Genomic DNA, 23,635 nt, shown 5'->3' with positions numbered 1-23,635 from the left:
ACAGGGAGCCAGTGGAGGGATGCTTAAAATGGAGTTATGAGCTTGCGTTTATTTTTACCAGTTAAAAAGGTCTGGCTGACACCAACTAAAAGAAAATAACAATAGTTCAGGCGATAAAAACATGAACCAAGATTTCATGAGAACCTCTGGACAACAGGGGCTTAATCTTTATCAGCCGGCTCAGCTGCAAAAAGGAGGATTTGATCACGGCTTTTACGTTTGCATAAGTTCAAGGCTTGGGTCCATTTTTAATCCTAAATTAGTCACGCTGAACTTTTAGTAAGGGACTCCAGGTCTAACTAATAAAATATGTCCAGATATGACGTCCAGTTACCGGAAGCTACTGGATTTTATGGGTTTCTCCTCATATCTGGTCCATGAATGACATTGGTTCTTGTTCTGATGAGGATATCACGAGTAGATTAATGCCATCTATGTTTTAAATGCAGTTTTTTCCTGATTTTCTATCTCTAACAGCATTTTTTAAGCATTTTGGGAAGTAGTTTTCATGAATTTCAATGTAAAACCAATACAGAAAAAAAAAGCTGGCTGATAAATTGTGCTATGTTTTTTTTTTTTTTTGTCTACAAAAAGGTGAATTGTATTCTGCCGACGTACCAGAAGGTTTACAAGCTGTGCGGGCATTCTGTGTTATCATTGACAGCAGCAGTCCTAACACACCAGCTGTTTTCTCAGTCGCAGACAATAAGGCAGCCAAATCTCTGTGATTTCCACCCTGTTTCTCTTGCCTCCAACACTGTTGGAGAAACTTGTCGTTTCTTGTGGAGATAATTGCTGTTTGATATTGGCTCTGCATCCGGGAAAAATGTTTTGGTGGGTTGAAACTGTTAGACATGAGACTGCTTGTACAGGTGTATTTCTAACCACGTGTCAGTTACCTGTATATTTGACTCTGGTTCTTGGGGTATGATTATAAAGCATTTTAACGATGGGCGGCATGAATCTGAGGAAAACTTTCAAACCCTGCCATCATAGCTCACCTGGACTCTTATTTCCACATATTAACAGATGTCCACAACACTTAGGTGTAGAAAAGCTCTCTTTAACAGTTTTTTTTCCTTTTTGAAAAATCCAGATGTTTAGTCGCTGCTAGTCTGCTTCTCCACTAAAAAATAAAAAGTACTTTTAAACAATATAAGTTGTGTACTTAAATGTCTAGACGTGAGCACTGTTGAGAGTACAGTATAGTATTTAAACAAATCGAATGAAGAAAAAAAAATACTCAGCATTGTGGGAATTCTATGCAAAGTTCAAGAAATATCAAGCTATTACGAGGAGTTACACAACTCCAAAGGGAAAAAAATCTCCCCTTTCATTTTGTGTTTTCTATTATTGTGTTGATTAAAAGGACAAGCTTTATGATTAGTTTTAATTTCAAGTAGGAAAAGAAAGTTTTTTTTGTTTTCCTATTATTTAAGCCATCAATATGTTTTGAGACTAAGAATAAATAAGAATAAAATCTATTTCTACTCTTTTCTTGGATCTTCTTCACTGCGATCCATGTATTCCTATATATTCTTTGTAGTGTCAGAGGCAGAAACCGAACTCATGGAGATGGCTGATGGTTAACCTTTGTAGTTAATGAGCCTTGAGTCTTTGAAGGGGGTTTTTGTTTCTCTGGTGCACAGCCTTATCTGATTATTGGAGTAGTAGTGTGCAGAGTTCCTGGCTCCCAGCCTCTGTCTTATAGATATTATTACTCCTCCAGGTAGAGGTTGTGAGCAGGCAGCCAAAACCATCTTTGTTTAGATTCTCTGTGGGAAGAAATCCTGGCAGCTGCAAGTCTCTTGATGCAGCATGTATTGTTTTGCCATAGTCTCATAACATATTAAAAGTGTTCTGCCCTTTGCTTATCCTTTAGGTTATTGTTATTTTAACCATGAGTGAGATTTCTCTTTGAGGTACATATTTGCTTTATAATTTTCTCTGTTTTTAATTGTATAAAGCAATGTATAAGAATACATTGCTTGTTTAGTGAAATTGCTGCTCAAGTGATCTAAAACTTTAGTTCTCTCTGGTATAGATTTGCTAGTTGCTGACCAAACTTCCACAAAATAAACATCCCCGGGAGTTTAAGATCTGAACGAGCTATTTCACTAAACAACATGACACATTGGACAAAAATGAAACACAAGTACGGTTCTCTAAGAGTTAAAAATCACAGTGGGTGAGTTTGGCTGCAGTGGAAGCTCAGTTTATAGAAGCACTAATTGCAGTCAGACAGGCCTGGACTGGCACTCCAAGCTTTACATCTCCCAGACCTCCTGTCAGGCCTCCCGTCTGCCTCTCAGACCCATCACTATCAATGTCAGCAGCTCCACCAGGCTCGTCCAAAACAGAACAAGGCAGCTTGTTTTGCCTCAAGCTTGCTTTTTGCCTATAAATCTTTGTTTCAACTTTAGAAACACTTCAATATTGTGTCAGGAAGCTAGAAAGCACAATTACAGTGCTGCTAATTTGATGGAAGAGATCCTTCAGTTTTCCTGTAATTACAGGGTAATGTGTGTGTGCAGCTATTAAAGATTCAGCTGTGTAATAACATAAAAAATGAAAGTGTTTGTTTGAAGAGCTGAATGTACTCTACAATCTTATTTCCGTTTTTGTATACCGACTACCACCTCTCTTTTATTTTGTCATTTCCAGCTCCTGTTTTCTACTTTGGAAGCACAGAATACCATGTGGATGAGAGCGATGCCTTTGTAGAGGTGCAGGTGTGGAGAACAGGCTCTGATCTTTCTAAGGGAGGAACTGTCACAGTGCGATCCAGAAAGACTGATCCGCTCTCAGCTGAGGGTACGTGTCTCCATTTCCACACAGCTGTCTCCATGAGATGCTCACATTAAACCACATCACACTAAATGATAGTCTCACATCGCTGTCCCATCACTCTTTGTGTTTTTTAGCTCAGTCTGGATATGTTGAGAGGGACGGTGTGGGGAATGTAAACACTTTAAAGTTTTAAGATTATTGTTATGGATACAATGCAAGTCTTACTGAAAGTGAGTTGCAGGTATGCATGCTTATCACTCTGCATATTGAGAAGCACTTTGGAGAATAGAACTGATTGCTGTTTCCCCAAGTCTTCCCTGCAGCCACTATTATCTCTGACCCCGAGGCAGTTATCCTCTCTTCCATGGATTCCTACCAGCTGTTCTTCTACCTATGCTCCAGCTTTAAAGGGACCCAGTATCTAATCATATGCAATATCATAAAAATCCAAGACCACATATAGCTAGGTTATGAATTTGTGAAATATAGCCTGCAGGTTCAGCTTTCAGTACAAAAGCTCTAGAGCATCCTAAAAGAAGAAACAGTCCACAGTTGGAGAGTTGTCCAGTCCCTGACCTTTCTGTTTTATTTTGTTAAATAAGTTTAGGCAACCATCAAGTGCTCAAATCTGTCAACCATAAAATGGAATATTTTGTCACATAGTAGGAGTAGTTTTATGTTTTGTTTGGAATAACCTTTTATCTTCTTCGATCAATAAAGCTTACAAAGTATGGGAAGTATTTTAAATCTACTGTCTTAAGCTCTTTTTAAGTTTTTATTCCTTAAAGGGATTGTTCAGATTTTGTGTAGTGAGGTTCTGAGGAAAAGAGCTCACAACAGTGAAAGTGTAACATCTTTATACAAGTTAAAACAACTCAAACAGAAAATGTTTCTATCCCCAGGATGCAATATTATATCAAAGTATAAACTTACCAAACTCTCACAAAATGCTTTTTTGGTTTTGTTCCTGTTTGTACAGTTGAACAATGTAGATAAAGTTTGGGGGAGGTTTCTTGCTGCATTTACTCCATTAGGAATCAATTGTTGCTGCTCTTAAAATTCTGATAGATCTTTTGTATTTTGCAAAAGGCTATTTTTGCAATGGCACAAGTGGTAGTACAGTACGTTGCTGTGCTTTTTCAGGGCCCCCTTTGTTCCACACTACCAAATTTCTTTTATTCTAAAACATTTTTGGCTTAATCATTCAGGCTGTTGGACTTGTTGATGTGATTTCAATAAGTATTTTGTTCTTTAAGTGTGCTTGAGTTTTCTGTCGCACACTCCTGCACATATACTTTTCTTAAAGGTCTTAAATTATACTACATTTAACAATAAAAAATGTAGAGCATTTTTTCGTGCTTGAGCAGGGAAAGTGATCTCAGATTAGGCAGACCGTCTGTACTAATAACCTCCTCATTCAGCCCTCTTCTAAGCAAGCTGTTTTAGCTTTCCACACCATTGAACTCTTGAAGGCCATGCCCCCACACCATGCAACCATGTTAACCAGTCAGAGTATGTGTTGATGGCGGCTCTTCCCTCCATTATGGACATTTCATCCCAGAGCTGCATGTCCCGAGCCCCTACCATCCTCAGATACCCCTCACATCCCCACCATGGACTGTTCTCCCTGCTGCCCTCTGGGAAGAGGCTTAGCAGTGCCCACTGCAAAACCAGCAGGTTCCGCAACAGCCTTTTCCCCGTTGCCATCAGACTGCTGAACTGTTGAACTCAAAACTGGTCTCTGAATAACACTTGCAACATTATTTGAAAAACGGACATTGCTGAACTTTTATAATCCTTTAAATAGTAAAAAACTCAACGCTCTACTGCATTTTGCACCATATTTATTTTGCACCACACTTCACTTTTCCATATCAATGCCCTTCTGCACTATTATTTAAAACTGTCTTATTTTTCTGCCACATTGTTTCATTCTCATCACTGCTGCAATTTTAAATTGGTAAATGTGTATCTTACTCCTACTGCAATATCATTACACCGTTGTAAGCTATATGCAATGAAATTTTGTTTTGTATAGACTCTGTGCATACAAAATGACACTAAAGCTGTCTTTGGGCAGCTACAGCCCACTCTGAGCAGCTTATAAGTGACAACAACACACAGCAGGCGCAGATGGGCCAGATAACCGCTCATTGCCAGTCGTTTATGATGTTAAAATCAATAATACAAATGTTTTTATCCCATTGGAAAAGCGGAACAATATACTCTAATCATCTCAATACAGAGCACCGAGCATTCAACAATCCAGTTTTTTAAAGGGACGGCTGGAAACACTAGACTGTAAAAAAAAACTTTCAATAAACAAACAAGGACACCCAGTACCCAGTTGACCTGAGCTGCTACAACCTTCATCTGCTGTAATGAACTAACCGAGCTGCTACTAACAGAAGTCATTTAACACACAATCAGAATGACTACAGATATCATGTTAGGAAAAGACCGTGAAGCACATAGATTATCCATCTTATAAAAACCACCACCTTATCAAAAAAGGAACACAAACGTTAACTGAATTTCATATTTACAGGCTACGCAGTCCAACACAGTAAGGTCATGCAGTGAGACAGGGGAATTTTTTTTTTCTCATTTATGAACCTCATGCAGAGCCTTCAAGTTAGATATGACTACTAGTAAATGTTTATATAAAATGTTTATAAGTGAATTTTGCATGATATGGGACCTTTAAGGTTTTTCTACTAGTAACCATGATTCATGGTTCTATTTATTTTGGCGGGTTTTATGGTAAAATCTCAAGACCATCACTCTGCCATAAACAACCTGTTTTTCTACCTTCAGCTCTTTCATGGATTTCATTTTTGCCCGGTCTCTGTTGTTGACTATTTATTGTCACCTTTTGGATTAGTTGCTAATATGCTTTTAGTAGACCAGCCCCTCGTGTGAAGTTTCACTACTGTTCCATGATTGTTTGTTTTTTGTCTTTATGTCTTGTTACTTGTTCATTATGATTCCACCCCCCAAAAAAACAAAACAAAAAAACAGCTATATTGTCTCTGGCATTGATTGATTATCACCTTTTTTTGGTTTATTTTCGGTTTAGGATGGAGCATAATGTGTTCCTTTTTAAATCTCAGTGCCACGTTTGTATTTTCAGACCGAATCTATTTCAGTGGGGGGTTTTAATCTTATTCTAAAATTTTACTAAAACATGTAGCAAATCAATGGTTTAATATGGAGAAGAAATATGTTTCCAGGACCTAGGTGAATAGGAAGGATTAATGGAATAATTTCATAATCACGCATGTTTTTTGTTTTTTTCCCCTCTGGTATTAAATTTGTTTTCATCATCTAAAACATGTAAACATGACAAAAAGCAAAGACAGAACAAATATGTATTCAGGCTTGTGTTTATATATTTATTTTTGCCGTGACTTCACTTCAAAAAGCTGAAGTTTCTCTTCAGATTATATTTAAAAAGATTGTATTTGATATAAAGCTGACCTGTGCTTTGCTCTGGGGTAGCTGGCCTGGATTATGTGGGGATCAGCAGGAATCTGGACTTTGCACCGGGCGTCACCATGCAAACATTTCGTGTGACCATCCTGGATGATCTCGGTCAGCCATTCCTTGAAGGGCCAGAAAAGTTTGAACTTGTACTGCGGATGCCGATGAATGGAATCCTCGGGGAGCCGAGCAAAACCACCATTATCATCAATGACTCCATCTCTGACTGTAAGCTAAAAGCCATTGTTTAAAATCACACCAATGGTATCTCTGCATTAGTGACTTCTCAATGATTTTTTTTTCAGTGCCCCAAGTGCAATTCCGGCATGCAGTGTATGTGGGCAATGAAAACTCAGGACAGATCTCAGCCATGGTGTACCGCAGTGGTGACATAAGCTACAAGTCAACAGTCCGCTGTTACAGCAGGCAGGGGACAGCTCAGGTGATGATGGACTTTAATGAAAGGCCAAACACGGATGCGTCCATCATTACCTTCCTACCAGGTGGTGTTGCAGAACATAACATGTTCCCCTTCTCAGCTCCACACTCCCTGATGTAAAAAAAAATAAGCAGGATAGAATTTGACTTTTTCATGTGATTTGTTTTTCAGGAGAGATTGAAAAACCTTGTTTACTTGTGTTGGTTGATGACACGGAACATGAGGAGGAGGAAGAGCTCCGTCTCGTCTTAGGGAGTCCCAAGAGTGAATCTCCATTTGGAGCATCTATTGGAAAGCAAAATGAAACACTCATTAAAATCAAAGATGATGCAGACAGTAAGAATATTTAGCTACTTCGTCATATATAGCTGCTTATATATGAGTCAAACTTGAAGTCTCTATGTATTGAATTTTTATTTTAATTATTTAAAATTAACCCATCTTCCTTGTGATTTCAGTCTGACTTATGGTGAATTTAATAGTTTCACTATAACATTTTTTCACAGGACCTGTTATTAGTTTTGGAGAGATCAAATTTAGTGTAAATGAACCAAAGGAGAAGGGTCAAGTCTCGGTGGTAAAGATCTCAGTGTTGCGTGTTGGAGACACCTCTAAGGTCTCTGTTGTCCGAGTGCACACCAAAGATGGATCAGCTACCTCTGGGGAGGACTATCATCCAATATCTGAGGGTAAATATTAATCTCAGCCTCCCCTATCAGACCACCAGCCATATTTATCGGATTTTTCTCTTCTTTTTTTTCTTTTCTTTTACAGAAATTGTGTTTAAACAGGGAGACACCAAGCACCACGTAGAGGTGGAGGTTTTATATGACGGTGTTAGAGAAATGAGGGAGGCTTTCACAGTCCACCTCAGGCCTGATGAGAACATGGTGGCAGAAACAAAGGTCACACTTTAAACTTATCTTGTCATGACTACAAGTCACTTAACATTTTGATTTCTTCTAAAAGTAATTCTCCTGTCTGTCAAACAGCAGATGAGTAAAGCCATCATCTATATTGAAGAGAGCAACAGCATGGCGGATGTGACTTTTCCCTCCATTCCCATCGTCATCTCCCTCTTTAATTATGATGACATCGGACACAGCAGGCCCTCCCCACCTGTGGCTGGATACCCTGTCATTTGTGTCACTGTATGTCCTAAACCACCCCCAACATTTACTTTTCCTTAACAGCCTCAGCTGATAATTAATTTTGTCTTTTAAGCCAAATAAACAAATCTGTTATGTAGGTATTAAAAATGTATATAGATTCTTACTTACTTACTAAGATTCGAGCTTTAATTTCATTCTTTTGGATATTTTTTTTAACACAAGCAGGAAAAAAGGAAATATAATGCCGAAATGTTCTTCTATGGTAGATGTAAGCATCATATATGTAAGCATAGTAATGGTAATTTAAGTGAATGAAAGAATTGTGGTAGAAGAAGGTAGTAAAGGAACAGAGATAATTGCAGCCTGAAGAGGATCGTCAACACATGTAGATGTATTCAACTGTCAAATTTTGTGTGTTATAGGTATTGTGTAGGATTTTTGCAAATTTTTTTAAAAGACCCACCCTCTCCACTTTAAAAAAAAAATGCACATGCACAACCCAGTACCTGCTCTCGAGAGAGACCGTCTATTAAATGCGTGCAAGAGCATACACAAGCCCATTTCTCTTTGTGCATGTTCTGTTTAAAAGTTGCTGTTCTCATAGCTCATACAAGATTACTGTGACCGAAAGTCTGTCCTAACCCCTAAATCCCTCAATCACTATATACAGTAGAGCAGGGACTATATAGTGGACTCTATAGCGAACTCAGTCAACTGACCGTTCAAATAGATGATCCCTACTTTTTGCTCTCTGTTGGTCACGTAACTTCTTCTCCACTGCGCTGTGCCTGCGCCATCTTTGTGATTAGTCACCGCTGTGGGGCAGCGACAGCCTATGGCGGCAGCGGGCCACTGTGACAGCAAATCCCATAATGCTTTGCGAGGAGAGTTCTCCGTGCAAAGCATTCGGGGATATATCTGCCTCTTCTGAGGCCTTTCTTTTCTTCTCATACACTCTATAGACACTTTTTCTCTTATGACCCTCAGCCATTTTCAAAGAACCATGGTGAGAAAGGTGAGCTTCAATTACTAACTGAAACCGTGGCTCACCACAGATGTACACCTGAAAGTGCGCATGCGCAGAAATGATACCTAAATGGGGACGAGCACGTAGGAAGGCCTTACATAAACATATCACCAGAATGATTGACAATTAGTAGGATCACTTATTTTGATGATCCACCTGGATATAAAACATCATCCTCTATACCTTTAAGACACTTCTAAATCACATCTGAAGCAAGCAGATGGTTAGCTGGCTTAAGAAATAACAGCAGTAGCTGTTTATCTTATTTTCCATAGTCCTCATCTCTTTTTAAAGTAAATTCAGTAGTTATTTTATAAATCCAGACTCCAGGAAGAGTTGAGAAGTACATTATTTTAGGACTCAGCTCCATTGTGAACTTTCTATTGTCAACTATGATTTATGATCTCACCAGCTTTTGGCCCATTTGTATCACTTCCAAAGTCAGTCAGAGGTCTAGCAGAACATTTCAGAGTACTTCATTCGTCCATCAGCTGACAAGCTTTATAGAGAATATTGATGTTGCAGGACCTGGGACCTGCTAAAAGTAACAGGAATCTACCTGCTATAATAACTATGACATACACATGATCGGACAGCGAATTAAAAAACTGAGGATGAATATCATCCAAACCAACTCTAAGAAATCTCCACAAATAAATTCTATACATTTTAATCCCTTTAACTTGAAGTTTTTTAAAAGAAAACACATTTAGATATGTGTATGGATGTCCTTGCTCTTCACTTCCACTCTTTTCTTTCCTCTTCCAGGCCTGTAACCCGAAGTATCCAGACTACCACAAAACAGGCTCTATCTGTGTGAGCGAGAACATCAACAACACGTTAACACGTTATCGCTGGCTTGTTAGCGCCCCCACTGGCCCAGATGGTGTCACCAGCCCAATGAGGGAGGTGGACTTTGACACTTTCTTCACCTCTTCTAAACTCATAACTCTGGACTCAGTCTATTTCCAGGCTGGCTCCAGGGTTCAATGTGCAGCCAGGGCTGTGAACTCTAATGGCGATGAAGGCCTGGAACTCACCAGCCCCATAGTGTCAATCAGCACAGATGAGGGTGAGTGCCCCCATTCCTAAACATCAACTATTTACATATTGTATTTAAGACAATGTAACATGGCTGCTGTCTTGTATTATGTCTCCCACTGATGTTGCATTTTGATTAAAGGTATTTTTTTTCATATGTTGCTTTTTTTTTTTTTTTTAGGAATGTGTCAGCCTCGTGTTGTAGGCACAGTTGGGGCTGAGCCTTTTTCTGCCCGGCTACGATACAGTGGAGCAGAAGATACAGACCATCCCAACCTCATCAAATTAACTGTCACCATGCCTCATATTGATGGTAAAGAAGCAGCATTAATATTAGAAATATGTTTGAAATACCTAAAAGCAGGCCTTCTTTATGAGCTTTTTCTTCATTTCGTGCTACATGTCAAAATATGAACAAACTAATATGTAGATAGTGTTGCCAACTGTCCCTTAAAAAAGAAACAAACAAAAATTATGTGTCTGATTTAATTCATGTTTGATTTATATGTTTACAAATCAATCGACACATACAAGAAAAGGCTAAAATAAATTCATAATATCAGTAGATGGCCAAGAATGATCCCTTATTTAATTTCCACAGAGTTGAAAACCATGTTTCTCAAAGAAGCATATGGTTATGGATTGAAGGAAGAGAAAACCTGTTTTTAAAATTTCTTACAGATAAAAATCTGAAAAGTATTCTGTGCATACATATTTGCCCACCTTTTCCCTGATACCCCATTATGAAATAATCGAAGGGCACTGTCTTCAGAAATCACCTCATTAGTAAATAAAATCCCCCTCTGTGATTTAAACTTCTCAGCAGGCCTGTAAGCATTTGTTGTAAATGAGAAAACAGCAGACAGGTCAGTTAGGATGTGTACAGGGAGGTTTAGATAACAATTGGATAAAATCAGCCTCCCAAACTTTAAAGATCTCACTTATCTCTGTTCAAATATAGAAAAGTAATGGGATACATTGCTACAGCCTAAACTGGCAGACCATACAATAAGGGTATAAATCTGAGAAACGGCCAAATGGCCCAAGGTAAAGCTGAGCTGTGAACAAAGTCAATACTAAAAGGAAGCTATGAGCGGTTACCTGTATATCTGAAGTTTGCTGCAAGCCATGTAGGAAACATAGCAAAACAGTATAAGGAGAGTTGATGGTAGAATAAGACCAAAATATACATTTTTGGCCTTCATACAAATTCATTTTATAATGGTGAAAAACGCAAAACAACTTACTCCTGTCAAATACAGAGAAAACTGAGATAATTGTCTTTTGACCACAAAAACCCAGAGAAGTTGTCATTGGTCATCGAATCTTTCCTTAGAACCAAAAAAATGAAGTTAGAAATTTCAGGGTAATCATGGACTCAGACCTGAATATCAACAGTCATATTAAGTCCATTACATCAGCGTCCTGTTATCATCTCAAAAGATTACTGAAATAAAAATCATAGTGTCTAAACAAGACTGGGGGAGAATAATCCATGCATTTGCCTCCAGCAGGTTAGACTATTGTAACAGCCTGTTTACTGGCCTTTCCAAACAAGCTGTTAAGAGACCCGCAGTTTATCCAAAATGCTGTAGCTTGAGTCCTCACCAGAACCAGAAATACGACCATATTAGTCCATTGCTTAGGTCTCTGCACTGGCTTCCTGTGGCTCAGAGAAAAGGCTTTAAAACAGCTCTACTTTTGTTCGAATCTTCTCATGGTTTAGCACCGAAGTACATCTCTGACATGTTAGAGCCGTATAAACCACCTTGGGCCTTGAGATCCTCGGAGAGGGGTCTCCTGGTGGTCCCTAGAGTCACCACTAAACATGGTGAGGCTGTGTATCATTCTCACGCAGCTAAGGTCTGGAACAGCCTCAGTGAAGATGTAAAACAAGCCTCAACCCTATGTTTAAGTCCAGTGTAGTGTCACCTATGGCAACTGATTGTATTTTACCTATTCTTATAATATGTATTGATTGATTTGTTTTATTGTTTTATTGTGTTTGTTTTGTTGGTGTTGCTGTGAGGCACATTGAGCTGCCTTGTGCATGAAATGTGCTGTTTAAATAAATTTCCCTTCACTTGCCTAATGATAACAGCCCTTTTGATTAAAGCATTTTAATGTTATAATAACCCAGTTAGAGTACAGACCTAAACTGAAGAAAGAATCTATAAACGCACTTAAAACTTGTGCTCACAAACAATCTCTATTCAGTTTGACTGAATGTAAAATGCTTTTTGATTGAAAAGGATAAAGCCATTGGTTTCTAGCTCCCCTAAGATTTTCTTAAGGTTAAAAAAAGAGCTAATACAAAAAATAGCGTTGATCTATCATGTTAAGTTCAAATAAAATATATTGTGTTGTTTTAAACATAAGATTAAGAAAATTTTTGCTAAAATATATTCATACTTTCTTTTACACCCTTGTATCCTCCGACAGGAATGCTACCTGTGGTCTCCACCCGACCCCTTTCTAATTTTGAGCTGACGCTGAGCCCTGACGGGACCCGTGTCGGCCACCATCGTTGTTCCAATTTGCTGGACTACACTGAGGTCAAGACCCGCTACGGCTTTCTCAGTGAAGCCACCAAGAATCCAGAGATTATTGGTCAGACGGCGCCCTACCAGTACAGCACCTCCCTGAGGGGATCCAGCACTCTACGTTTCTACAGAAACCTCAATTTGGAGGCTTGTTTGTGGGAATTCACCAGCTATTATGATATGTCAGAGCTCCTGAGTGAATGTGGAGGCACCATCGGGACGGATGGACAGGTGAGAGTCATTGGCTTTGAGCTTAATTCCTAGAGATTTGACTCAATTTAGAATAGCCTTTCAACCTCTTGATGATAGATATAGGATCTAAGAAGAGGCTCATGTTGCTGTTTGTCTTTATTTTATTCATAATCTTATCAAATTATACCTTTTCAAATCCCACCTAATGCTCCTAATCTGAGTACAAAGATGTCAAGAATCCAATTATAGTTTGTAGGTTTATCCTCTCAAGGAATATGAAACCCATACCTGCTTCTCTTTGTTCTTAGAAGAGCAAGTTATTTGTCGTGTAAGAGTGGCAGATAAATGGCCCGCAGTCTCAGAAAATCCTCTGTTGGTTTTTTTGCCCCATACAGCAGCAGCAGCTGTTATACACAGCAGAGGGAGGAAACCCTGAAATCTCTCCCTGGCCTTCTGGCTCTCATGCCTCACAGCCTTCAACATTTGCATTCACCTTGGAAACTTGCTCTTAGTTCACATTGAGTTAATTAAGGTAGAGAGTGGATAAAAGAGGTCTATAAGAATTCAGAGGGTGCCTTATGTTGAAAAACTGGGATCCCTTTAGGGGATTAGTAATTTAACCCTGAAGCACTGTGCCACTACTGTTTTCTACTTCGCTCCCCTGCTGGAGCCAATCGGTGTGTTTAGTTTTCCAGTATAATGTGTGAATTTCATTTTGCATAGCTTCGGGTTTGTTTTTATAACAAAAGCATCACCCGGGTGATAAAAACATTTTTCAACAAGTGGAAATGTGTTGCCGGTAACCACATAATTCAAATTTGGACGTGGCAGAAAGGAACTTGTCTTGACAGGTAATTAGCCTGCTGCCTGGTAAAACTTTTCATACCCGTTCAACCTTTCCATTCTGTGACAGCCACAGGCTTTAGTGAACTTCTGAGAAGCCTATGTGACACCAACACATGGTAGTTCATAATTGTCGCATGGAAGGAAGTGTAGTTTGCAGTTGTATTTAACATGTGTGTCAAAACTTCTGAAGCACCTTTCTTCTTATATTACAGCCGCAAGTATTTTAGGGTAAGAAATGTGTAGGTTTATTTTATTTTATTTTTATCAAATCTAAAGAGACCAGTTCTTCCTTTCTAGCTTACAGCTAAGCAGTCAGTCTACCTCATGAACATACCCTGGATTCACCCATGATATTGTTACTCTGGCTGTATGATTTTCTGTCCTGCTGGAAGGAGGATCACAAATCTTTTGTAGGCTCTTACAGCTTTTCTACCAGCATCACCATGTTTTGAGCTAAAATCTAACATATTTGATCTGCTTTTTTAAACCTGCTGCAAGAAGGTATCTTTTCGGCATGATTCTGCCTCCACTTTGGTATGTAATTAGGATAGCGTGTTTAGGGAGTGAAAAGGTTCACTTAAGTCTGATCTAATCAGAGTACCTTCTCCCACATGTGTCTACTACATGACACGTGATGAAATGTAAAGGAGACTTTAAATCATTCTTGAGTAAAGGTCAGATTTAAGGAGCGTAGGACTTCCACATTCTTCCACCTCAGCTGTGGGTTTCTGCTGCTCCTCCTTGGGCGTCTCATCTGCTTCTATGATTAATGTGCTCCTGTGGACTGAGATGTCTTGTTGGGTTTGCAGTTTTTGGTATGCTTTTTCTTATTTTAGATGTTGGATTAGATAGTGTTCAGTGAAATGATCAAAGCTTGGTGTGTTGTTTTATAATCTAATGCTGCTCTACAATTCTCCAAAACAAAGCCCTGAGGCCTTCCCAAAACAGCCATATTTATACTTAGATTGCACTGCTTTTTTTAAGGGGTTAATCAATAATTATAATTATGCTTTTTAGATTTTTGAGGGTAAAATCTATGGACCAGGTATTACTTTCTCATTATCTTCAAAATTGCATGTTTTTTTTTTACAGAAATACATTGCAATTGGTTAATACAACACCATATGAAGCTTTTGAGAGGCACTTTACACCTAAATGTAAATCAGCCACAAATGGTAGAGTTCTATTAAATATCGTTTTATACACTATATATAAATAAGAATGTTGTGTGCATTTTCTTCTCTGAATAAAAAAAACATCATTATTCGAGCATAAAATCAATAATCAGTTAACACACTTTTACTTTGCACAGCCTCTTTATTAATTCAAAGTCAGAATAAATATAGAGGTAGATTTATAGAAGGAAAGCTCCACTGGCTCAACTGAAAAGAGAAGAGCCTTTGGTTACCGATGCCCTGTGACCTGAGTAGCTGCTCTTAGCAGGCTGGCAGGCTGATTGGAAACGGCTCAGTAGAGTCTTGCTTTAGTGTCATGTCACAGTGCGGGGCTTAGTGCCCAGCTTAACAAGACCCCAGGAATCTATTAAGACCCAGCAGGATGTGTCAGAAGGCCATTCAGCAAATCATTCGGCTGAGCTCTAAACGCCCAAAGGCGTAGGCACGTCTCCACATGAACACAAAGCTAGTGCAGGCAGGTACCTCGCTCAGGTCAAAGGAAAGTGCAGACACCAGAAGGCGCTCTGTCAGACGACTTTGACCATTTTAGGACAGCTCTTTTTAGAGAATGAAACATTTATTACAGCATCTGTGAGATATTTGCAAAAAAAGAGCAAACACAGAGCTTTGTTATTCATATCCAGAATGCACTGGATATTTCTGCTTCACATCAGTAATTAACTTGTTGCCTCCTTGAAGAAACATTTACTGCCATAAACTATGTAAATAGCCGATAAATTATTAATGTTTGACTTTATCAGTTGTTTTTATCCAACAATATTCAGATATAATACCAACATGTAGTTTTATACTTCAAGTATTACATGTAGCCCTTCAGTATCCAGAACTCTCTTTTGTGAAAAGGTACATTTAACAAGTTGGTCAGTCTCACAACAATTCTCTGTTTTCTCTGCAGGTGCTGAATCTCGTTCAGTCCTTTGTGACCCTTCGAGTCCCACTCCATGTCTCCTATGTCTTCCACTCTCCTGTGGGAGCAGGAGGATGGCAGCACTTTGACTTGCAGTCTGAGCTGAGGCTCACATTTGTGTACGACACTGCCATCTTGTGGAGAGATGGTATTGGGAGTCCACCTGAGGCTGAACTGCAAGGCAAGTTTGGGAAGGACGTTGAGCAGAGGTGTCAAGTAACTAAATATAAATACTTACATACTGTACAGTACTTGGGTAGCTTTGTTCATTATTTTTACATTACTTGAGTAGATATTTTTTGAAGTACATTTTATTTCTACTTCTAGCATCTAAACACAAATATCTATACCTTTTACTCCTTACTTTCTCCAAACCAGCTTGTTGCTTCTATACTTATTGATAATGGCATGACATAACAGCTGCAACAACAGAGAGAGTAAACCGAGAGCCTTAAGAGAATCTGTCCAGTTGGAGCAGATGTTGCAAATATTGAAGGAGATAATAAATTACTGACAGCAGCATGCATTAAGAAATGCGGGCTGGAAAATTATTAATTTTTTTAGATTATCAATCGGATTCTGAGACTTTAACCATCCATCCCATCTTCAGTAGATTGTAAATTTACTTCCTTATGTTGCAAGGTGTATTTTAATTTCAGTACTATTTGCAGAGTTATAAATGAATACCAGAATTCTGCATGTATTCAGCCTGTTTAGTTCAATCTATATTATCATGTCAACAAGGTAAGCATGCAGTTGAGTTATAAATATTCAAAGTTATACAAATGGATGTCATGTTTTTCCTTGAAGATAATTGTTTTTGGAGAATTATTTGAATAGTTATTTTGTATCTTTAAGATATAAACTTTACTTTTGTATTTAAATACCATATAAAACTTCTTTACTTCTTCTTAAGTAAAGGTGTTTGGCCTGTAACTTTACTTTTCACCTGTCTTTTCTTATATAGATATCTGTACATTTACTTAAGGAAAGTAAATGTACCTCTGCAGTTGAGTTATAAATACTAGATGTTATAAAAGTTGATGTGTCATATTGAGCGATGGTTAAAATGTATTGAGTAAATTAATAATAGCATTCTTTCATTGTCTCTGCAGGCGCCCTCTATCCAACTAGCATGCGTATAAATGGACTGGGGCAGCTTGTAGTTAACTTCCGTACTGAGGCTCGATTCAGAGGGCTGTTTGTGCCTGCGCACCCAGGTATACTACGTATAATTAAAACCAGAGTTAATGTGATATATCACTGTACTAATGCTACAGTATTCTAAGTAAAAGTTATGTTTTACTGATGTATTTTATTTCCATTAGGTTCCCCACTGACGTCCATGGTCATGTGTGCAGACCACCCTGGTTTAACATTTAACCTTAGCCTTACTAGAACTGAGCCAACCTACAGCCAGCCCATTCAACAGTGGACATTCATCTCTGATTTTGCTGTAAGCAAAACTTGTTTTTTTGTATATATAAGCTTTGGAAAAAAGAGTAAAAAATTCCTTATCTGATTATTTATTTTTTTTGTTCTTAGTTTTAACAATTCTTCCTGGCAGGATATCTTGTACTGTTGGGAAGGCTCTTGTCTAACCTTACATGGTGACACGTTTGATAGAAAAATGTATTTAGGGCTTAATAAACAAAATTGACCAGACAACTTTAGGAAGAAATGACTAGATTAGTCATTATTTAAGACAGCCTCAATGCAGAGAGATCAAGATGAGATTCTGAAACTAGGGGTATTTCCATGTCTTCACTGTTAGGGACCAAACCTTATCCTCCAAGTGGTAAATGAGGCGACATGGAGAGTTTAGATTAAGAGAATAGAATGTTCTGTCTGCAATCCTGGCCTCAGTCCCACTGAACGGTATTCTGGTCATGGGAGGATGACAAGAGAAGCATGTTGAATGACTTGTTACAACTGCTGATCGAAGCATAGGATGCATTCTCACTGCAGTGCATGAACAATAGTGGCCATCATGGGGTAGGCGTTTCAGACTGCTTTGGTTCTGTCCAGTTTTTTTCATGCTTTACTGAGGTTAATGAATTTTTCATACAAAACTATCCGTGTGTAAAGGGAAAGAAGTAGGCTTACAAAAAAAACTATTTTGCTGAGCATACATCTGTTTTTTGTTTTTTCTTTTGTTCTGTTTTTTGACATATGGTTTCTCCTATCTCAGGTGCGTGACTACTCTGGTATGTACACGGTAAAACTGATCCCCTGTACTTCCCCTCCAAGCTTGGAGTACACCCTTCCTCCCGTCTGCAGTCCCAGAGAGCCTCTCACTTTTGATCTGGATATCCGCTTTCAGCAGGTACCTTCATTCACCTGGATAAATCTGAATATAAGGAGCATTAGTGACGCTCCATTTAACAGGTAATATCAGATCTAAATAACACAGGGTCATGACAAAGTTGAACATTTTATTAAAGTTAACTAATATGTGTCTAATTTGTTCTTTCACTTTTTAAGTTGAAACAAACACTGAAAAAAAAGAATTGCTTTTTTTTTTTATAAATTCGTTCCATAAAATAATATAGAAAAAAAGAGAGTATTTCCTTTTTTAATTCTTCATTGCCATACTAAATGAAACACATAAAGAAAATTAAAGAATGTGCACATTCACTTTACTTTAATGTTGTTTTCAACTCTTATAGCATCCAATCTTTATGAGTGCTATCTGAAATACCTCAACCTGTCCAACACTGTATCGAATAAAGAAACATAATCAGCTGTTCTGCTGCATTAAATAAATAAAATCACTATCAAATCAGTTCAATGATAAAGTCATTAATACATATAACAATTGTACTGGGTTATTTTATTAAATCCAAAAGCAAATTTTGAAAATACATTTTTTTTATTTTTTTTTTATCGTTAGTTTTCAATTAAAAAATTGGAAGACACACATTTTAACTTTATGTTTTCTATGTGTAGCACCTCAATGTAAAAACACTACTTGGCGGTAAAGCATTTCTCTTTTGATTAATTAATTAATCCAAATAATTAATTGTATGTCAATAGTCTTTTAAAATGAGGAGAAAGAGAAAAGAAAGACATTTTCTTCATTTTTTAGAAGTAAAAAAGAAAAAGTAGGTTTCATCACTTTTTTTTTTTTAAATGTATGCTGTATTAAATGATGCCCATTGAAATCCTTGACTTTGCCAATATTTTTTTTAAATTAACTAGACTTATTTTTTTGATTTTCCCTGTGCTTGATTTTCTACCTGATTGCAGGTTAGCGACCCCGTTGCTGCTGAATTCAGTTTAAACACACAGATGATCCTGTTGTCTAAACGGACGCTCTGGCTCTCAGATGGCTCTATGGGCTTTGGACAAGAAAGTGATACTGCTTTCTCACAAGGTAAACTACAACAACATGAGGACATTTGAACAGGGAATTTTTTTCTAGTGGTCCTATTTCCCTCGACTGGGACTCAGATTCAGTTTTAGCGGTTGACTCTTATGAAATATAACAAATTATGACTTTTAATCAAGCTAAAATAACACTGAGTAACCTCTTGCTGCTATGTAGGATTTATATGCAATCACATTCCCACATTTCTTAACAGGAGGTTATGAGTAGATGTAAGGAATCTGCTTTAAATCCTTGGTAGTCAAAGTGGGGACAGCCCTATAATTAGCTAAAGGGTTTAAATGACCAACCTCTATTTCTTGCCACAGTGAACAAAATAATCAATATAAATTATTTTTTTGGTGATAACTAAAAAAAACAAGAAATACTTAAAGGTACACTGCAGACTTTGTAACCTAATGCATGCGAGTTATTTTAAATGATTCCTCATGCCAACATACAGGGCTTAACACTATGATATGCTATAAGCAGGGCTCCCCTCTTGAAATACCGACTATGTAAGTTGGGAGAAGACGCACCGTTGTTGGCCAGGTCATGTGACCTGGAAGAACATATCACTTTACAGCTACAGGCTCTTATATAGTGATGAAGCTAAGGCTTTTGTTCTACTATTTTTCCGCCCGTTGAACTACTGCTCATGGCTGAGGCAATGAAAAAGTTTAAACCTACCGAGGAGGCTTAAAAGTACAACAGAGTATTCTGGCAAGGCTAGTGATTTTTTTTTCTTCTATTTCGAGATTAAAGTTATGACATTACGAGAATAAAGTCTTAAAAATACCACAATAAAGTTGCAACGAGAATAGTCATAACATTAAGAGAATAAGACCTTTCACTGGACTATTGTTTAAAGTCACACCGTGTAACCTTAAACCAAAGTTAAAGTTCCCTTTGCCAGTTTGCAAGTATAAGTACCCTTCTTTTAAATGTCATGTTTTTTTCCAGGTGATATGATTTATGCCAGAGTGATGGTGGATCCAGTTCAGAACTTGGGCGACTCCTTCATTTGCAACATAGAGAAAGTGTTTCTGTGTACTGGTGCTGATGGATACGTCCCAAAATATAACCCAAGCAACTTTGAGTTTGGCTGCCTGGCTGATGCTCCATCACTGCTGTACAGGTTCAAGATTATTGTGAGTAAAAGAAAATATTCGCCCCTTCTATAATTGTGTGTGTGTTTTGTGACCATGTATGATTTCATGAATCTGTGATGGCAGGACAAGGCCCAGCCAGAGACCCAAGCCCGTTCATTTGGTAATGTTGCCTTTAATGCCTTCCTGGCAGTGGATGACCCTGGTGCTTTAGCTCTGGTTAGACAGCCTGGAGCAGATGGTTTTAGAATGGATTCTGCTGCTCTCTTTCAGGTCAGTTCTCATATTCTCATTACAATCCTACTCTGGGTATCTTATGTCATTTTTAAAATTTCAATTAAACTGGTACGATTACAACATTCCTGCTAAAAGGAATTGTAAATGATTGAAATAGACCAGAGTCACTTGAAGTGATTTTAAGACAATGTTTCTCTGGACAGTTTTTCTTTTAACAAGCTATAAAAAATAATTTAGCAGAATGCACTTTCTCCATTCTGAAAGGTTCAGACAGTAGATAACCCTGGCTTCTAATGGCTGAAATAACAGTCAAGAATGACTCAACATTTTCTTTCCTTCTAATGGGCTGGAATTTCACCAGAACTGTTTTCAGTTTAGTTTTTTCTGTATTTTCTTCTCTTACTGCATTTACAAATCATGTACATTGAAAAATAGAGCTGATAAAAAATAAGTATATATAAAATGTTGTATTTACATCATGTCTTAATTGCCTCTTCAATAAAAAAAAAAAGGTTAAAGAAAAGAGAACCTTTAGATCTACAGTACAACTAGAAAGACATTTTTCCAAAAGCCTGAATATGTCTGCTTTATTTGATATAACGGCAGAATTTATGGACGCGGCATCATATCATATTGCTGATATTAACTAGTTAAATGTCAGATTAAATCTTATTGTTTGAAGAAATCAACAAGAATGAGTAGATATCAAAGGGGCAAGCAGACAGTGAAGCATTATTTTTGAGTGGGTTCCTAAACAGATGCTTTACAAAAAAATACAAAAACTGTTAAAAGATATGTATTAAACAGATTTAGTAAAACTCTATGTAATGAGCTAGCGTTAAACATCTATATACTACCGGTAATTAAAATTGGCCTAAGAATAGATCCTTGAGGATCGCCACTGCATTCCTGGTTTGCCCAGATTTTGGATTAAAATCTCTGCCATCTACATGTCAATAACTTTATTTAAGCACCATCAGTATTCAGTTATGTGTTTACTTGAATTGGTTTCATTGATTCCAGCAAATATAGAATTAATGGTATTTTATCTGAATAGTTAATTAAGACAGATAAAGTGCCTTGAAAGTATTCGGCCCCCTTAAACTTTTCAACCTTTTGCCACATTTCTGATTTCAAACATAAAGGTATTAAATAAAAATGTTTGTGAAGAATCAACAAGAAGTGGGGCACAATCTTGAAGTGGAACAAATGGTGATATTTTAAGCACATTTGCAGACTCCTAAACATTTTCTTAAAGAATGTTCCTGTATTTGCATCCATGCATCTTCCCCTCAATTTCAACCATCTTCTCTGTCCCTGCTAAAGAAAAGCAGGCCCAAACCATGATGCAGCCACCACCATGTTTGACAGTGGGGATGTTGTGTTCAGGGTGATGAGCTGTGTTGCTTTTGCTTTAAAAATAACATTTTGCACTGTTGCTAAAAAGTTTTGGTTTCATCTGACCAGAGCCTCTTCTTCCAAATGTTTGCTGTTTCTCTCATGTGGCTTGTGGATAAAGTTTAAAAAATGCCTTTTTTATTGATACCTTTAATAAATGGTTGTCTTCCATAAAGGCATAGGTTGCCACTGCATAGATTGTTGTCCTATATACAGAGTCTCCAGCATCAGGTCTAGATCTCTGCAGTTCATCCAGAGTTATCAGTCTTCTTGGTCGAGCTCAAAGTTTAGTGGGACGGTTGGTTCTTCATAGATTCACAGTGGTCTAATACTCCTTCCATCCCAATACTATGGCTTGCACGGTGCTCATTTGGATTTTTAAAGCTTGGTAAATATTTTTTGTACCAAATCAGGCTTTAAACTTCTCCACAAAAATATCTTGGACTGGCCTGATGATTTCCTTGTTCTTCATGATGCTCTTTGAGCTTTAAACAGACCTCTGAGTCTATCACAGAGCAGATGCATTTATAGTGAGACTTGATTACATACAGGTGGATTCTATTTATCATCATCAGTCATTTAGGTCAACATTGGATCATTCCGAGATCCACACTGAACGTCTGGAGCGAATTTGCTGCACTGAAAATAAAGGGCCTGATTAATTTTGCACGCCCTACTCTTCAGTTTTTTATCCGTTAAAAAAGTTTAAAATATCCAATAAATTTCATTCCACTTCATGATTGTGTCCCAATCATTGCTTTTTTTATTTTTTACAAAAAATAAAATAAAATACAATTTTATGTTTGAAGCCTGAATTGTAGCAAAAGTCGAAAACTTCAAGGGGGCTGAGTAATTTGGCAAGGCACTGTATATAGCTTAAATACAGCATATGAAGCTGTCGTTTTCCCACTGTCTTTAACATTATATAATTATGGTGATTTTGTAAATAATTATTGTGAATAGAAAAATGTTTAAAAGTGAAAGGGTTAAATACAGTAAAAAAATGTCAAAATGATTTGTTTAGGTATAATTTATCTCCTAGATGTATTAAGAATTATTAAGTTGTTTCACAAAGGTTGTATACCCTAAGGCCAACATTATAATATTTATTTTTCAGTATCATAAGAGTAAGTACACTGGTAGGCATGTTAAGACTGAAGCTCCTTCTTAGAAATGCTTCACTGTTCTTTACACCTGTTTCACTTTTGATTTTGGTAACTTAGGTCCTGTTCTGTGTGGTTGAAGCAGGGCCAAAATACAGAAAGAGACTTTTGTTAAGAATTTGGAAAGTTTAGTAATATAAATAGAGAAGATTTTGCACAGTGAGAACAGGGCATGGAGAGCAGGCAAAGTAACAGAATAAAACAGCAAAAAAAAAAAAATCAATAAAAAAAAATCAATGAAACCTGTGAGCTTTTATGCTGAGATCAGAATGGAAAAAGACAAAGGATGCAATTGACTTGATCTGTGGATTAGAAACATCTTAAGACAAGCAAATAGGCACACTGAATGAAATAAAGTAAAGTAAGCTGAAATCAAAGAAACCATACACCAAAGGGGAAAGAAGAACACTGGTGCACTGCAAAAAAATTTAATCTAAATAAGTAATTTCTTTCTTAAAATTAGTGCATTTTTCCTTGAATCGAAGAGACACTTTGCCAATGGAACAAGACATTTTACATTTAAAATAAGAAAAAGCAATGACATTGTCTTACATTTTGCATTGTGAAAGAGAAACAAATGGAAATGCACAAAGAACAGAACATATGAACTAAAAAAGACACAAAGCAATTGAATAATATGGTACCTACTGTATATTTAGTAATAACACAAAGAGAGGAATTGACTACAGCAAGACATGTTAGTCTATAATAATTTGTTTTTTAACTATCAGTGAAGTGGATGCCCGGGGTTTTCCATAATGTTCTTCATATTATTAAGATTTTTT

General features: G+C 37.4%; 1 protein-coding gene across 2 annotated transcripts in view; it reads left to right on the top strand.

Annotated features, from left to right (window-relative positions):
* The window catches only part of LOC107095567 (FRAS1-related extracellular matrix protein 2-like), a 75,816-nt gene that overhangs the window by 49,643 nt on the left and 2,538 nt on the right, over positions 1-23,635 (top strand). The window contains exons 7-23 of one of the 2 annotated variants that reach the window (XM_015391705.1): positions 2,665-2,814; positions 6,292-6,501; positions 6,579-6,776; positions 6,884-7,048; positions 7,219-7,401; positions 7,487-7,617; positions 7,705-7,863; positions 9,620-9,923; positions 10,074-10,205; positions 12,335-12,666; positions 15,565-15,757; positions 16,692-16,796; positions 16,905-17,032; positions 17,768-17,902; positions 18,826-18,952; positions 19,907-20,094; positions 20,179-20,325. In XM_015391705.1, coding sequence (XP_015247191.1) covers positions 2,665-2,814; positions 6,292-6,501; positions 6,579-6,776; positions 6,884-7,048; positions 7,219-7,401; positions 7,487-7,617; positions 7,705-7,863; positions 9,620-9,923; positions 10,074-10,205; positions 12,335-12,666; positions 15,565-15,757; positions 16,692-16,796; positions 16,905-17,032; positions 17,768-17,902; positions 18,826-18,952; positions 19,907-20,094; positions 20,179-20,325 — 2,987 coding nt within the window. The remainder of the gene's footprint in view (positions 1-2,664; positions 2,815-6,291; positions 6,502-6,578; positions 6,777-6,883; positions 7,049-7,218; positions 7,402-7,486; positions 7,618-7,704; positions 7,864-9,619; positions 9,924-10,073; positions 10,206-12,334; positions 12,667-15,564; positions 15,758-16,691; positions 16,797-16,904; positions 17,033-17,767; positions 17,903-18,825; positions 18,953-19,906; positions 20,095-20,178; positions 20,326-23,635) is intronic. The other variant, XM_015391706.1, reaches the window with a different exon arrangement.

This window comes from Cyprinodon variegatus, unplaced genomic scaffold (assembly GCF_000732505.1).
Source record: "Cyprinodon variegatus isolate N-32 unplaced genomic scaffold, C_variegatus-1.0 Scaffold557, whole genome shotgun sequence".
Lineage (NCBI taxonomy): Eukaryota > Metazoa > Chordata > Actinopteri > Cyprinodontiformes > Cyprinodontidae > Cyprinodon > Cyprinodon variegatus.
This window is presented reverse-complemented; position numbering and strand designations above follow the sequence as displayed.